The 14,386-nt window shown below is 36.3% G+C and overlaps 1 protein-coding gene across 1 annotated transcript in view; it reads right to left on the reverse strand.

The window, feature by feature from the left end:
* Nucleotides 1-208: 208 nt before the first annotated feature.
* The window catches only part of HIBADH (3-hydroxyisobutyrate dehydrogenase), an 84,959-nt gene continuing 70,781 nt past the window's right edge, over nt 209-14,386 (reverse strand). The window contains exons 5-8 of the mRNA XM_082752094.1: nt 13,989-14,122; nt 13,542-13,618; nt 6,241-6,397; nt 209-1,229 (exon numbers count right to left, since the gene is read on the reverse strand). Of these exons, the coding sequence (XP_082608220.1) occupies nt 1,071-1,229; nt 6,241-6,397; nt 13,542-13,618; nt 13,989-14,122 (527 nt within the window). The 3' untranslated portion in view covers nt 209-1,070. The remainder of the gene's footprint in view (nt 1,230-6,240; nt 6,398-13,541; nt 13,619-13,988; nt 14,123-14,386) is intronic.

Consider the following 14,386-nt stretch of genomic DNA (forward strand, 5'->3'; position numbering starts at 1 on the left):
GTACTTATATTCATAATACTAAGTTTGCACCTCTATTTTGCAAGAAACAGTGAACAGCTAAGGTAATACATAGGCATATATATTACTATATGAATTTTACAATCACAAAAGCCTACTTTTGCAAGATAATCTGTGGAAAACCAAGCAAATTAAAATATAAGGCCACTTAGTATGTTTTTAGGTAATTGTGTATGAGAGTGCATCAAAATAAAAAGCAAATAATTATACAGCAAGAATTTACCAGTATAGATTTTTATTTCTTTTCAAAATAACGGGGTTTGAGGTTTATATTACTGCAATAGTTTCTTAAAGCAGATGTACACTTTGTTTAGAACTTCTACTAAGTGCTGTTCTTGATCTCTCAAAATGTGTGACAGAATACAAGAAAATACAAAATTGGGTTAGCAAAATACAGTAATGGAGTTTTACGGGAGAGACACACATACTATGTTATTTTAACTAAGTCTATCAGATAAACATGCTGTAACAGCTCTCCACTTAGTAGCATGTGTCTATAAACTTAATCTGCAACCTGAACCCCAGGAAAAAATTCACTACTGATCAATCCAAGGCTAGTAGGTGCAAGGAAAAAAAATCCATCTCAAGCTGTTTCTGCATTGAAAAAAATAATCTTCCCTTTTTCCATAAAGTATTCACTTTCATTTTTAATAGATCACTATGTATCGTTAAATCACTATATAACTTTCCCATACTATTCAAGATTCACATAAGTTTTCAGCCATAATGTAAGTTATTTTATATGCAAACAATTAAGTGTTTAATAAAAAAAAATATTTACTTTATTTATTGCATCTAATGGAAAAACCATTGATGGTTCTTAAAAAAAGTGAAATTACTGTCTGGCTAAGTGCCAAACAACCCCTTCTTCTGGCTTGCTTTTTCAAGAACTGATGAAAAAATCCTGGAGTTCGTTGTGATCTAGACAACCAAAGATGATTAGTCTTATGTGATCAGGATGCACAGTATTTGATTAAACCCATATACTTCACAAACGAGCTGTAAGGATTAAAAAATGTGGTTTGTTATTGTGTCCATTGCCAAAGGACAGCTCACAAGGTTTCCTCCTCACGTAAAAACTGGAACACAGCTGAGAAGTCTTTCAGGGCATAGCCTTTTGCACACATCATCCTGTAGATCTGATGTGCCTGGGATCCCAAAGGAACTGGTGTCTTTGTGTTGGTGGCAGAAATCTGGGCCAGGCCAAGATCCTGGGAGGAAGAAGGAAAGAGAGGATGAGGGTAGAGAAGAAGAAGGGAAGGAAAGAAAAGGAGAAAAGATCAAGAAAACAAACAAACAAACAAATAAAAATGACAAGGTTATACATAGCCACATATGTATTATAGGTTATTGAGAAGAGCAGTCCACTGCCAACAAGTACAATACACCAGCCTGAAAATTTGAGTCCTGGCAGAAGGGAGCCTTGTTTGATTTTTCATTTTTAAACAGTAAACCAGGGTTATTCAACAGGAAGACACATAAACAAACGAAAACCCACAGCTCTGCAAGGCAAACAAAAAAATTTGGGACAGAGGGAATTTTAAGATTCTAGATCACCGACTGTGCAACCTGGTAGGAAGGCTCAGTCTTGTTTTCCCCACTTTATTATATCATCTCCATAAACAAGATTCCTCTGGCTATTCACTTAAGCATTTCACATCTGTTTTAATGGCATCATTTCCCTGTTTGGGTGAGAGGACATTTCTTTCTACAAACAGATTAAAAACAAAGCTGGAGGTAGTTGAATAACAACGAAATTGAAGCCACTTATATTACATAGATTTACTGTAATGTGACCGTACAATTAATAGAAAAATGATAGGCATAGGCCACTTTGTGAATATGAATGTTTTGCAGCCTAACTGGAAGGATTTATTAAAGAATACTCTAGGGGACTGTCCTGGGTCTGTTACAACCTGAGATTTTCTTTAATGACTGAAGATAAAGAGATACAGAGAATAAGTCAACTGCAATTTTAAATACTAAGTTTGGGGCAAAAAAGAAGGGGAGGTTACAAAGAAGGTGAATTTGAAACCTGTCCTCCAAGAGTACTTGGTCAACTGTATAGCTGTAATTTGAAATAAATAGGACAGAAATCAAAGGCAAGTATCTGGTATGATGACTAACTACAGCTAGTTAGAAATAACCAGCTTCATGCATGCTGGACAGAAATGATGAGCCAGGCTAGAAGATGTCTTGAATTCTAAGCTGAATCAGGTATCAAGATCACCAAAGAAAGAACAGCTAACAAGGTCCTGGTTATATAACCAGATCTCTTTTCCAAGTATGAAAGCAATGCTTGCACACAAGGTTGCCTTTATAAGGTTTTGCTAGAGAAGAGAACTTGATTTTGAGGTCCACATTTGAAAAAAGCTGCGGAAGAATTCCAGTGTTACTAGTAAGTGCCTAGATTTGCTGTCCATCCAAGACTGTGTTTTTTAATAAAATTTGCAGTCTTTATTTTTTTCCTTTTCTTTTTAAAATAACAAATCTTTGATGCAGAAGAACTGAGAGACTGTAGTACTGCTGAGAGCACCTTTGGCTTCTCAAGGATGACTTACAAGACAGGTCTTTACTTTCTGTGCGTCTGTATTTGAATTAGCACAAGGAAATTCAAGATCTTACTCTGCTCTCTAAATGTCACTTCGATCTGTAAATCGGCTCTATAAAGGTCATTCTGATACAAATCAGAATTATAGTTACTTTTCCTATTACCCTTGAATGACTTCAAGATCTAGGAAAATGGGAAAAACACGCGTATCAGATGCCACAGGACCCAAAATACTCTTCATCTGCATCAGGGCAGATCACTCCTTTATGTCCAGCAATAACCGATGATCTAACAAATCTAAGAATAGTTACTTTAGCCTAACTTACAATAAGATATTCTATGACATATTCCTAACCTCTCCTAATCCATCCTTGTGAAATCTGTTGCCACGTTGCTCGTTTTATTCAAGACAGCTTAAATCATATAATGCAACAGTAGAATGGCAAAGGCATCCAACTCCAAACTAGTGAAGGTGCTTCGTTTTGGTAGCAGTGAGCTATTTTTCTCTGAAGGGGCCAGCACAGAAGCAATCCCTGAAAATTCTGAATAGACTGCCAGCACATGTACCATTTTATAAAGCAGGTGTGTTCACTTTTTAAATGAAACTCAGGCTCCAAGATGGTTGAAACATTAGACAGCATCTTAACGTTTATATAGACAAGGACTCCTGACTCCAAAGTGCAGGAAGATCATGGTTTTGTTTTATTTATTTATTTTAAAATCATTCTATAAATTATAGATTTGAAGGAAAAAATAATACAAACTATAAGTAAAACTTATCTTTAACTTCAAGTTGTGAAGTATTTTGCACCTTTTCTCATGAAGCTGGAGACTCCCTGAGTGAACTGATACAAAACAGCTCCGAAAGAGATTTGCCTTCTGCTGAACTTTTTGGAGAAGTAAAAATCAGAGAGCATAGTTTATGGCTCATTTCATACTCTTTGGAACTGATATAATCTTCCAGATGTCTCACTGTACCAACTATTCTGTTCTCCTTTTCTCAGCTTGGAATAGGGAAACAGATTCTCTTTCAGGAAACAGTTGCCAAAATATTTTTTAAAAATGCCAAAAAATGATCATGGTAAAAATACATGGATCCTTAGACTTATTTTGCAGTTGATGTAACTGAAACTCTGCCATTCGGAACAAAGCTTGAAGGCAGTCTTGTCATCAGTCAAGAATACCATGATATAAATCTCACTCTTCTCAAGATTCAAGACATTTAATCAGTAACTATGCTGTGAATATAGTTGTTTTTTTCACTCTTTTAAGTGGCAAAAGCATGCTTTGTACTTCCCACAAAAAAGTCCCCAACCCAAATAACGCACAAACTACATGATCTGTCACATACCAGGATGAAAGGGATTGTAGGAAAAGTAAGGAGGAATGTCTTAAAAAGGTCACCACTGCAAAACATAATACCCCAAACATGATCAGCTTTGTCTTGACTCCTTACTCATTCAAGTAATCTTCCATCTATACTGAAAAACATGGCATTGTTGAAGAGGCATGAGAGGAATTTATTGTCTTCTTATTGAGGATTTCAGCCTGAAGAAGGCAATCTTTAGGCTGCTTAGCAGGCAGGATGGGCAGGAAAGGCATAGTCAGAAGAGGTCAACAGCGATTATAAAATCTCCGAGGAACAATCCTCTTAGGTATCGATGATAATTTATAACCCAAAGCTGGCAGTTTCAACGGACACAAGCCAAGCTGCTATTACTCCTACAGCAGGAAACTTCCTGAGGAGATGAAGGTCCCTCTTAGAAGTGGAAAAATCACTTTTACAGAGAAAGTTAATGGGAGGGAAGAAGGGAGAGGAATATGTGCCTCCATCCCATTTATATTTTGAGGTTATTCTGGACGAGACTAACAGGTCTGAATCACAAGAGAAGAGTTTACAGTGTGAAGCAGGGCACAATAGGCTGAACATACTCTGAAAATGGCAGATGATGAAAACAAGAGCTTTGAGGCAGGGCCAAGACCAGGTTTCTTATCTATAATTGATAACCCTGCCAAACTCCAAACAGTAACCTGAAGCATTTTATAAATTAGTAATTTAAATAATGCTTTCTTGTCCCCTATGTCCAATGACATGAACATGATGTAAATACTGCTGTTTTCCAATATTTTAACACATACCTCAAAGGGATGAAAGCTCCTGGCTGTTAGTGCGTAAGTGTAAAATGCTGAAGGCCAACCACTGAGGGATTTTGAGCTGCACAGTATTAGTGAAATTTTTTGGTGCCGCCACACACCAAAACACATAGGACACTTGGATTGACAGAATTTGGCTAATTCCACTGAAGTTAGGGCAAACACACTAACATAAATCAACTGCATAACTACAGGAGCAATCGTTTTCTATCAGTAGGCAGGCATTACATACAGGAAATGCAGCACTGTGGAGATTTGCATGGCAATATCTGTTTTATAGCCACCTCTTAGAACAGCGTTTTAGTTTTAAGTGCTTAATCCATTCACACAGTACATGGATAAGCTGAAAATGGCCAGAATGCCTAACCAGTTGGGAGCACTCACAAACTGGTAACCATGAAACTTGTCCTGTGCGAATTCAAATTCCTCCCTCAGAATAGTATCCCCATGAAACCAATCTTCAGAGTGTGAAATGGTTTCCTGCACTTATATGCTTACATAATAGATCTCTTCCAGGACTGTTTTTGTAATTTACCTTAGGCAACCACTGTGCTAAAAGCAGAAGCAGTTCAAAAGTCAGAGCCTAACAGCTCTTTCTTCCAACTACGTGTCCTTATCAGTAGGATGCATAGTCCTGACCTCCTTGCCTACTTTCCTCTGGCCTCTAAGAATTTTGCTTTCCTGACCACAGAGTGACTCAGGACAGTGCTTTTCCTAGAACAGCCAAGAGTGTGGCAGTGAGTGTATCCTCCTGGGATGGGACTGCTGTAAATTACAACTTCCTTGTGCTGAGAAGGACCTAAACCCCAGATCTCTCACTCTGTAGAAAAGTAATTTAGATTGCTAGGTTATTACTTGCACGAAAGCACTACTTCTTCCACCACCACCACCAATTCAAGAGAGGTCAGAGCACGGTGTGTGAGCACCTGCAGAAAATCATAGTCTGCAGAGGGTTGGGGTTGAAACCTGTCTGCCTTCTCCATTCTACATGACCTTAAGCAAAAAGACAAACACTTAAGCAGTTGGCTCAGCAAGGAAGAGGATGCTAGAGGGGACGTCTGGTGGCACAGCTTAAGGTATCTGGAAGAGATTGGGCCAAAAGACTTGGACGGTTATGCCATCACTGGCACGTAATCAGATCAGCAGGATTTTCCTGAACTGGTAGCTTGAGCTTAGGCTCCTAAGTTCTAGAGAAGTCATGTGAGAGCCACCTAAATGGCTTTCTGAATGCTGCCTTATACTCACGTCCATCAGGAGTCCTCAGACAAGTTAGAACTCAAGCAGACAGTGCATACAAACTCACTGAGTGGCTTTGCAGTAATAGCGGCTAGGAAGAGACTGGAGGTTAAAGAAAAAACCCCTTACGCTATTCATTAATTCAGAGCTACAATAAAAGGTTGGGTTCCCTTCTATTTACACACATACATTTCCCTGTAATTATTACTTTTCACTAAGAAGAACGTTTGCTAGAAGCCCAGAGAGAAGCAACTGCGCCTTTACATGCCAGTATTACGTACCTTAGCCATGAGTGTTGTTCCAAAGCCGCCTTGATAATTATTAGCAGACGGTACTCCTTCCATCACTCCAGGAACAGGGTTGTATGTATCGCTTGACCAACAGCGACCTGAGCTCATATTTAGGATTTTGGCCAGCAGCTTTGGGTCAAGCCCTAATCTGTCAAAGGTCAAGGAAGAGAAGTGTTAATGTCAAAATGCGCAAGACATGGGTGACTTGTTTTATATCTTAGGACCCTACCATCATTTCTCTCCCTTTATTATAAGCCATGAAAAATGACACAGTATTGATATTGGGGGTAGGGATGTTGTATCTTAAATTAAAGAGCATCAATCCACCATTTAAGCAGTAGGCTTTCAAAGCTTTTTTCCTTTTGCACTAAGCAAAGCCCCTTCACCTAGCAATTCTGAACGTGCAAATGAAATAAAGGTCCTCTCAGAAGTGCAGTTCACCTGTATTTCAATTACAATAAGGCATTCTCTGTGCTGCTAGCTACTAGGTCACATATCTGTTCTTCGTAGCAAAATTATATTCTCTAAAGCTGAACAAAGCAAAGGATTCACAAGCAAGTGAGGCAGTGTTAAAATATTTTTACAGTATGTTTGTACATGCACACTAATGTATTTTCATGCAAGCAAGATGACACCAATGATCCTGATCTAAAAAGAAAAAAAGATACCACACCTGCTAATGTTTCTGAAAAAATATTACTACTTTACACATCTGTATGCTCTTTGCTTTGTTATTACTAAATCTTCATTATATACGCTTGCTTCTGAAGCACAGACATATGTTATCTATTCACAAATATACATTATAGTTCTGGGTCAACTGTTGATAAGGTTACTGATCCTGATAAAACAAAGCTTGTCCAAGTAGAAACACCATTTGTTCTATCACAGAGCTGATGGCATAAGCTGCTGTTCAATGAAAACCCTGAAGTTATTTCAACATTACAATTAACCATCTTCGGTATTTGTATTTTTGGGGGGTGGAAGGGATCATGGAATTTGGGTTTATGCTTTGGAATTTGTATTTATGCTGATATCAAGCTATAAATATAATTTTACACCAAAATAATTTATAGAAACAAAGCATTTACCAACAATTATACCTACAATTTTATTTTACACCATTTGTGTTTATACCAGCATGTACAGCAACAATGACAAGCAGCAGTCTATCTGGCCCTGTACAAATGTTCAGCTACAGTCATACAAAAATAATTAAATAAATAAATCAAAATAACTATCTTCAGTAACTATCTTCAGAAACAATCAAAGAGGAGAAAAGGACATTTTAAAATGGATATATCACAACCTACTTCGGCATGGATAAGCAAGCAAGTTAACAATAAAACACCTTTTCCACACAGTTCCAGTGGAGCTTTAACCTACACAGAAGTCAAGACTCTTTATGTTAACTTTTAGCACATACTTTTTGCAGATCTCCAGAGCCATGGGGATCTTAACATGGCTTCCAGGCTCTGTAGAGCCCAAGGTTAATTTCTAGGTGATTAAAGCTCATTACCAATGGAATAGTTGCTAAATTATATATCTATTTATTCTGATAGGCATTTAAGGCTTGAAAAATCTATGTCAAATAATTGCCAAAGCAAGATCACTTTCTGTACTGCAAAGTTACGTGTTTAGCATTACTGCTGTACAGTCTTTTTTTTATGACTTGCTGCACCAGCCCCTGTAATTCAATGGGAAGTCCCCTGCTGGCCTGAATGGGATCACACTTTATTCTCTTCCTCCATTTTGAACCCTCTGACTCAAATGAATGTTTTCAATTGCCATTTATTTTTTAAAAACAAAACAAAACAAAACATCTTCCAGCACCAATATGTCTTCACAGTATTTTAGTTGTACTTATATCCTGCAAAATGCATCAAAATCTTCATCAAGAACCTCTTGGAATAAATGCTCTAATTGTTGTCACCCCCCCCCAAAAACAAAACAAAACAAAAACAACCCCAAACACATTGGGAACAGACAATGCCTGAGCTTTCAAGTACAAAGAAGTTGATTTTTTTGGTTTAAACAAATCTCTTGGCTTGTTTGCTTCCTTATTGTTGTTACATCCCGATCAGTATTTTTAGCAATCTAGCTACATGCAGAGGTCCGTAATTACAGCTGCAAGACGGAGAGCTTATTATTTCAAGATGCATATAGCCCTCCAGAAGAATGCTCTCCTCACAGTATTCCAGCTACCTCTCTGTAAAAATACACTTAAAAAGATATATATATGTTTGTTAAATACGTAAAATATTGTCTGCACTAGATCTGGCATATTTTTGCTCTAGCAAAAGAAAAAGATAGTGTCAGTTTAAATCCCTGCTTCTTCAAACTTCGTTGCTCTTAAAACACCACACAGATTCTCTTCAGGAGACCTGAGCCTATTTTTTTTTCCCCTCCTTTGCAGCAAGTGTATCATTAATAAGAGCAAGTTAAAAGTGCTTTGCATTTCATCTTTCTGAGGATTCATCCACTGGTGCATATATAACTGACAGTTAAAATTAGACATATATTAAAATCAGTTACTGAAGAAGTCCTCTGTCTTCCACTGTGCCCAAAGCTTGTAATGGTCTGAAACCAGCTAGAATATACAGTAATTGTCATTCAGTGAGAGTCTATCCTAGAAAGTCATGCTTCAGTGGAGAAGACTGAGTTTCCATTTGAAATCAACAAATTAATCCAAGACAGGTATCTGAAAGGGCAAGTTTAATAGGAAGCAGCTACTGGGCTCTCAACCATGATAAAATGTTATTGCTGTTTCCCTGTAAATTGGCTGGGAACATATGATACTCTCTGCATAAGAGCTCCATTGCTGTTCGGGAGATATACTGCTCAAGCTATCAAAATGATGACAGTCTGCCAGTCCCCATAACAACTTGCCATTGGACGTGGCAAGAGCTTGTGCATGCGCATGTGAATTTACAATTACCAAAATGTTCTTCTCCCTTATAAGCAGAATAGAAGTCCATGCATTAACTGTACTTGTAATAGAGCACAAAAGCAATTCCTTGCCTTGAATTAATGCTTCTTCAATAACATTCATAATGAACTGAACAGCAGAAACGAAGCAGTGGGCACACATATACACACACAAAAAAAGGTGAAAATAGGATCCATCCCTTTGAACCACTTCTCAAAACTCAAGTTTTGCTGAGCTTTAATAAAATAATGTACTGAAATTTTCACACACTCCTCCTCCAAGAGCTCAGTCTGGAAAAGAGATAAAAACTCTAATGGCATTTTAGAAAAAAAAAAAAAAAAAAAAAAAAAAAAAAAAAAAAAAAGATACCTCCTGGTCTCATTTTGGGGTGTAACAACCAAAGTAGCTGAACTGTTGAGTTTCCCATCTTGAGGTGTTTCTGCTAAATACCACATGAAGATGCAAATATTAAAGCAGAACCCTAAGACCCTTCTACCACAGCTAAAAATTATTTTGCCCGTGTCATGCTAAACAAGATACATGCTTTCAAGTGTCATTAGAAACCTGAGCAAGACTTGGCTGTAGCCCCATGTGGAATAGAGCAGAGCCACAGTGCTCTTGGAGGGATTCTGTTTCAAGACATTCTTTCTAAAATTTTCAGTGGAGATGTGTTCAGGGCTATATGCCTCAGACTGCAGCACAGGCTCCTTTCTATACTGTCAACTCCCTTTTCTGCTCCTTTCTTCCATCTATAGCCCAGGGATGCTCACAGAAACCAGATCTAGAGACTGAAACTATGTATAGACTTGACATCAGAGGGTGAAGTCTTCCTACTTTATAGATCTAAAAAAAGCAAGCAGGCACAAAACTAATACGCAGTAAGATTACTTAGGAAAGAGCACTCTTTGCAGCTTTTGACACAAATCTGGGTGCTACCATAGTCCCTTCTAGTAGAGAAGACTTTTCTCTGCTGTTAGAAGCCCACAAGTGATTTTTGCAGCAAGGCTACTGCCAAAGACCACTTACTGCTGTCCTGGTCCTTTATATCCCAACCATATTAAACAATCTTGTACTGTCATGTGGCAGCACATGAAGCCCTTCTCTGCATCTCTAAAGGGACTGCAAGCTGCCTGACAGGCAGCAACTTCCATCTGACCCAAACATAAACTAGGTATCAGCAATAACTCATTTCCAAGCTTTATTTTGCTAGTATTAGACATTGTTACACTGGAACTGAGAGCTTGGTAAATTACTGACATGGAGATGATCAGCAAAAAGAAAAAGAAAAAATAGTCTCCGGCTGTGGACAGTATCAATTAATGTTTTTATTTCTTATTTGTGAAGTTCACATGTATTCTGCGTATTGGTCTGACACTACAGCATTTTGCAACATGTACGTTATCCATAAAACTAATAGCAGTAAAAGCTACTCAAGAGATTTTTTTTGTACCGTTCAGTTGCATTATGATGCTAGAAAGAACACACAAATGAAAATGTAAATTAATTTCCAGAATGTCTGCCACACCTTCAATAACTTTTAATGGCAACATTCATAAAGCATCAGGAAAGTAATGGGAAAACAAAACAAAACCATTTCAATAGTCAAAACTCAGACTGTATTTTTTTTGAATAGTTACAGAATCTAAACTAAAGCACTTCCAGTGAAAGTGGACATCTTCATTAGTAAATTAAGTAATTAGTAAATTAAGACATCTTAATTAGGTAATGAAGATGATATTAAAATAAAATAGAAAAGCAAGTAGAATATAAAAGAAATAACTACGTAGCAATATTGCCCGTTTTTCTGAGAGTTTATTGCAGAATTTTTATTCACTAATGCCAGTTTTCCTTCCTCCTCACAATAATCAGTTTGCTGAAGTTCAGAAAAATTCTACAATTTCAAATATAAATAAAACAATAGCAAATGTAATTTGAACACCTGAAATTAATAAAATGAAAATTTAGGCTGCATGGTTAATGAAAACAATAGAGAAGTGGTTTATTAACAGAATTAATGCCACACTGTTCTGAAGACTTAAGCACAGATATATATCGATTCCTGAAAGGCCCTGTGGTATGACTTTCTAGTTACATCTAGTTTAGTCAGCAATATTTTGAATAACTAATTATCCAAAGTCCCACAAATTCAAGATTTAAATGATACAGCAGGTAAATATAATGCATGACATGAAGGTATTTTATATTCTGTCTAAAAGTTAAGAACGTGTATAAGCTCCAGTATTTCTATTACAAGGTTTTTAGGTTTGCAGAGTCTTTTACCATTATTAGGTTAGAATTGGACTTTTTTTTTTTTTTTTTTTAACAGATAAGCATCAATCTAATAAACCAAGTTCCGCTTCTAAATCTCTCCGGACTGTGTAGTCAAATCATCCTCTCAGTTTTAGACTTGGAAAAACAAATCTAATTAATTCATTTAAAAGGGAAAACTTAACAATTAGAATTACAACTGTAACTTGCATGTTAGAAATTTGTAAACACCAGAAGTGGAAAGCGCTTATTCTACTTACATGCAGAAGTCATCTCCAGGATTTAAATCATAGCACATTAAAATTAATGCAAGGGTTCCAAATTACTTCACTTAAAATTATTGCCTGTATCTTAAACTTGATACAGTTTTTGACTAACAGATTCTATTCTTCATGTTATTCTGGATACAATCAGCAGGTTTCTTCTACAGTAAGTACAATTCCTTCTTGATTACCGTGATAGTAAGGTAGGAAAGTTAGTATCTTGTCACCTCCACATTTCTGATTTTTGGTCAGAAATGCTGAATATAAATTCAGCCAAAAATGATAAAATGAAAAATAAAAATTCCAAAACCTTAAAGCTAAAGTAGCTTCAGACATAAGTCATTCTGCATTCAGGGATTACATGCCCAGAATATTTGTGTTCCAAACCTCTTGATTTTATTTTTAACTATAATAATTCCTACAAACTTAAGACAAAAATTTAATGAAAAATCAGTTGTATATGCTTTATTAAGTGAAGCATGACTTAAAACAGAACCTGATGAAAGCTTTACACCATACTGGTTTGCAATACTTGTATACAATGCTACTGTTTTTATTATGGGTTGATACAGACGTGCTTCAGTATCTTACAGACTCTCAATTTTAAAATGTAAATGGTACAGGATATTGATAAACCAATTAGCACTGATGCAAAGCAAATTCCTCTTTTATCTCAATTACAACATGACAACTTAATAGGTCAAGATAGTCTAACATCTGAGACAAGGGCAATTCAATAAAACAACTGCATCTTGATATGGTAATTAAGAGGAAATGTGAATCCATTACACTGCCTCGTGTATGTGTGCACATGTAGGCATTCTTTTTTTTATTATTTATTTAAGCATTTGATGCCCTCTTGCTGTTTTTACAGTATATCAAATCCACATGAGCACACAGTCTAAAGCTCAGTTGATAACTATCTACAATATCTGTAGTTTTAGCAGGCCAATTGTAAGGATGCAACTGTGCAGATGAATAATTCATGAAGAACACTTGAAAGATACACAATTGCAAGATAATCTCTTCAAACATAAGACTGCATATAAACTTACAAATGATTTAGATCTGGCTAAAAGAATTTATGAAGATTCAAATACTGTGATAGTGAACTGGTTCTTGCATGCCCTGTATTTGAAAAATCTTAAACACCAGAGCAAAATAAATAAGCTACTATTGGATAGGATATTTTTTTTTTTAATACATTGCTGTACGAGCAGCAAGTCAAATGCACCGCCTGTTAAAAAAGAAATGGTGCTTTTAGCATGGAAAAGAGCATAGTGGAACATACTCCAGCTTTTCAACAAAGTAGTAGTTTTGGCAATTACGTTAAACAACAATGACAAAGTCTGACAAAAATGTTATGTTCTTTTGTATGCTTTAATTTGATACATGCACCGTATTGGAAATTTTACTTTATTTTGGAACAATTTCCCAAAGATAAACAAACCAACAAGAGTATCATACTCAGAATACATTGTACATAAGCTTAGAATCCAATAGTTACCTCTGTATTACCTCTGCTTATATACATAATGTAAGACAAACATTATTGTACAGTGCGCTATAACAGAATAAACAAATTCTTATCTTCAGGTGCAGAATGGAATGATCTATACAGTCAATACAAGAGAATATTTCTGTTCTGTTTCTATTATTTAACCTTAGTTAAATAATATCTTTAGCACGTTAATGACTTTTATAAGAGAATTTCTGGGCAAAGTGTATCTATGCTGTCTAATCACCTTTGTCTCAGCAACAGTCAGCTGTAAAACACAAGATTGTGAACACAGAAAAAAATCCCTTCGATCCAGTATAAGAATCAAACAAACCTGATTCCAAGATTCATAGCCTCAGCAGTTCCAATCATACTGATGGCCAAAAGCATGTTGTTGCAGATCTTTGCAGCCTGAAAAAAAGGTAAACAGTCTATTAGTTCTTGCATTTTCTAACATAAACATGTTAAGTTTATGCATAGGTAAAATTAAGTAAACCTAAATTTAGAAGAAACAAAGTTAAAATCCACGTCCTCTAAGAAGTATAATTTAACAAAGCAATGTGAAAAAACACTGGGTCAGATGTTTTGGCACTAAGCTACACAACATACTAGAGAACAGTGCCAAAAGATTATTTTATAAACATGTGGTTGAAGAATAAGGAAACGTGAGAAGATAATACATGCATTTAGTTCTGGAATAAAAAAGTGGATATCATTCAAGAAAAATAAAGCACCAAAAATAAAAGACTGAGATAACTATCAAGCCCTCAGCAAGCATTACCTGTCCAGTTCCAACCTCTCCACAATACACCACATTAGAACCCATGCATGTTAGCAATTCTTTGGCAGCATCAAATTCCTGTTCCACTCCACCAACCATGAAAGTAAGGTTTCCAGCTCGAGCAGCTCCAACACCTGAATCAAGACAACATTGGATTTAATAGCAATATTTTTTTTCTTCACAAAAATCTTAACAACTTCATCTTATCAGGAAGGGTCTGATGATGCAAAATTTATGTGTTTAATACTTCCCTTATGATGAATCCCTCAGATGATGTAAAAGTAAGCCTATATCCTAAACACTTACAGGATCTTAATTCTCAAGCATTTGATGAAGATAAAGCCACCTTATGAAAGGCTGTATCTTCAGGAATACTGGCAGATAAACAATTCACAAGA

The sequence above is a fragment of the Aythya marila genome (genome assembly GCF_965140915.1).
Source record: "Aythya marila genome assembly, chromosome: 2".
Classification (NCBI taxonomy): Eukaryota; Metazoa; Chordata; class Aves; order Anseriformes; family Anatidae; genus Aythya; species Aythya marila.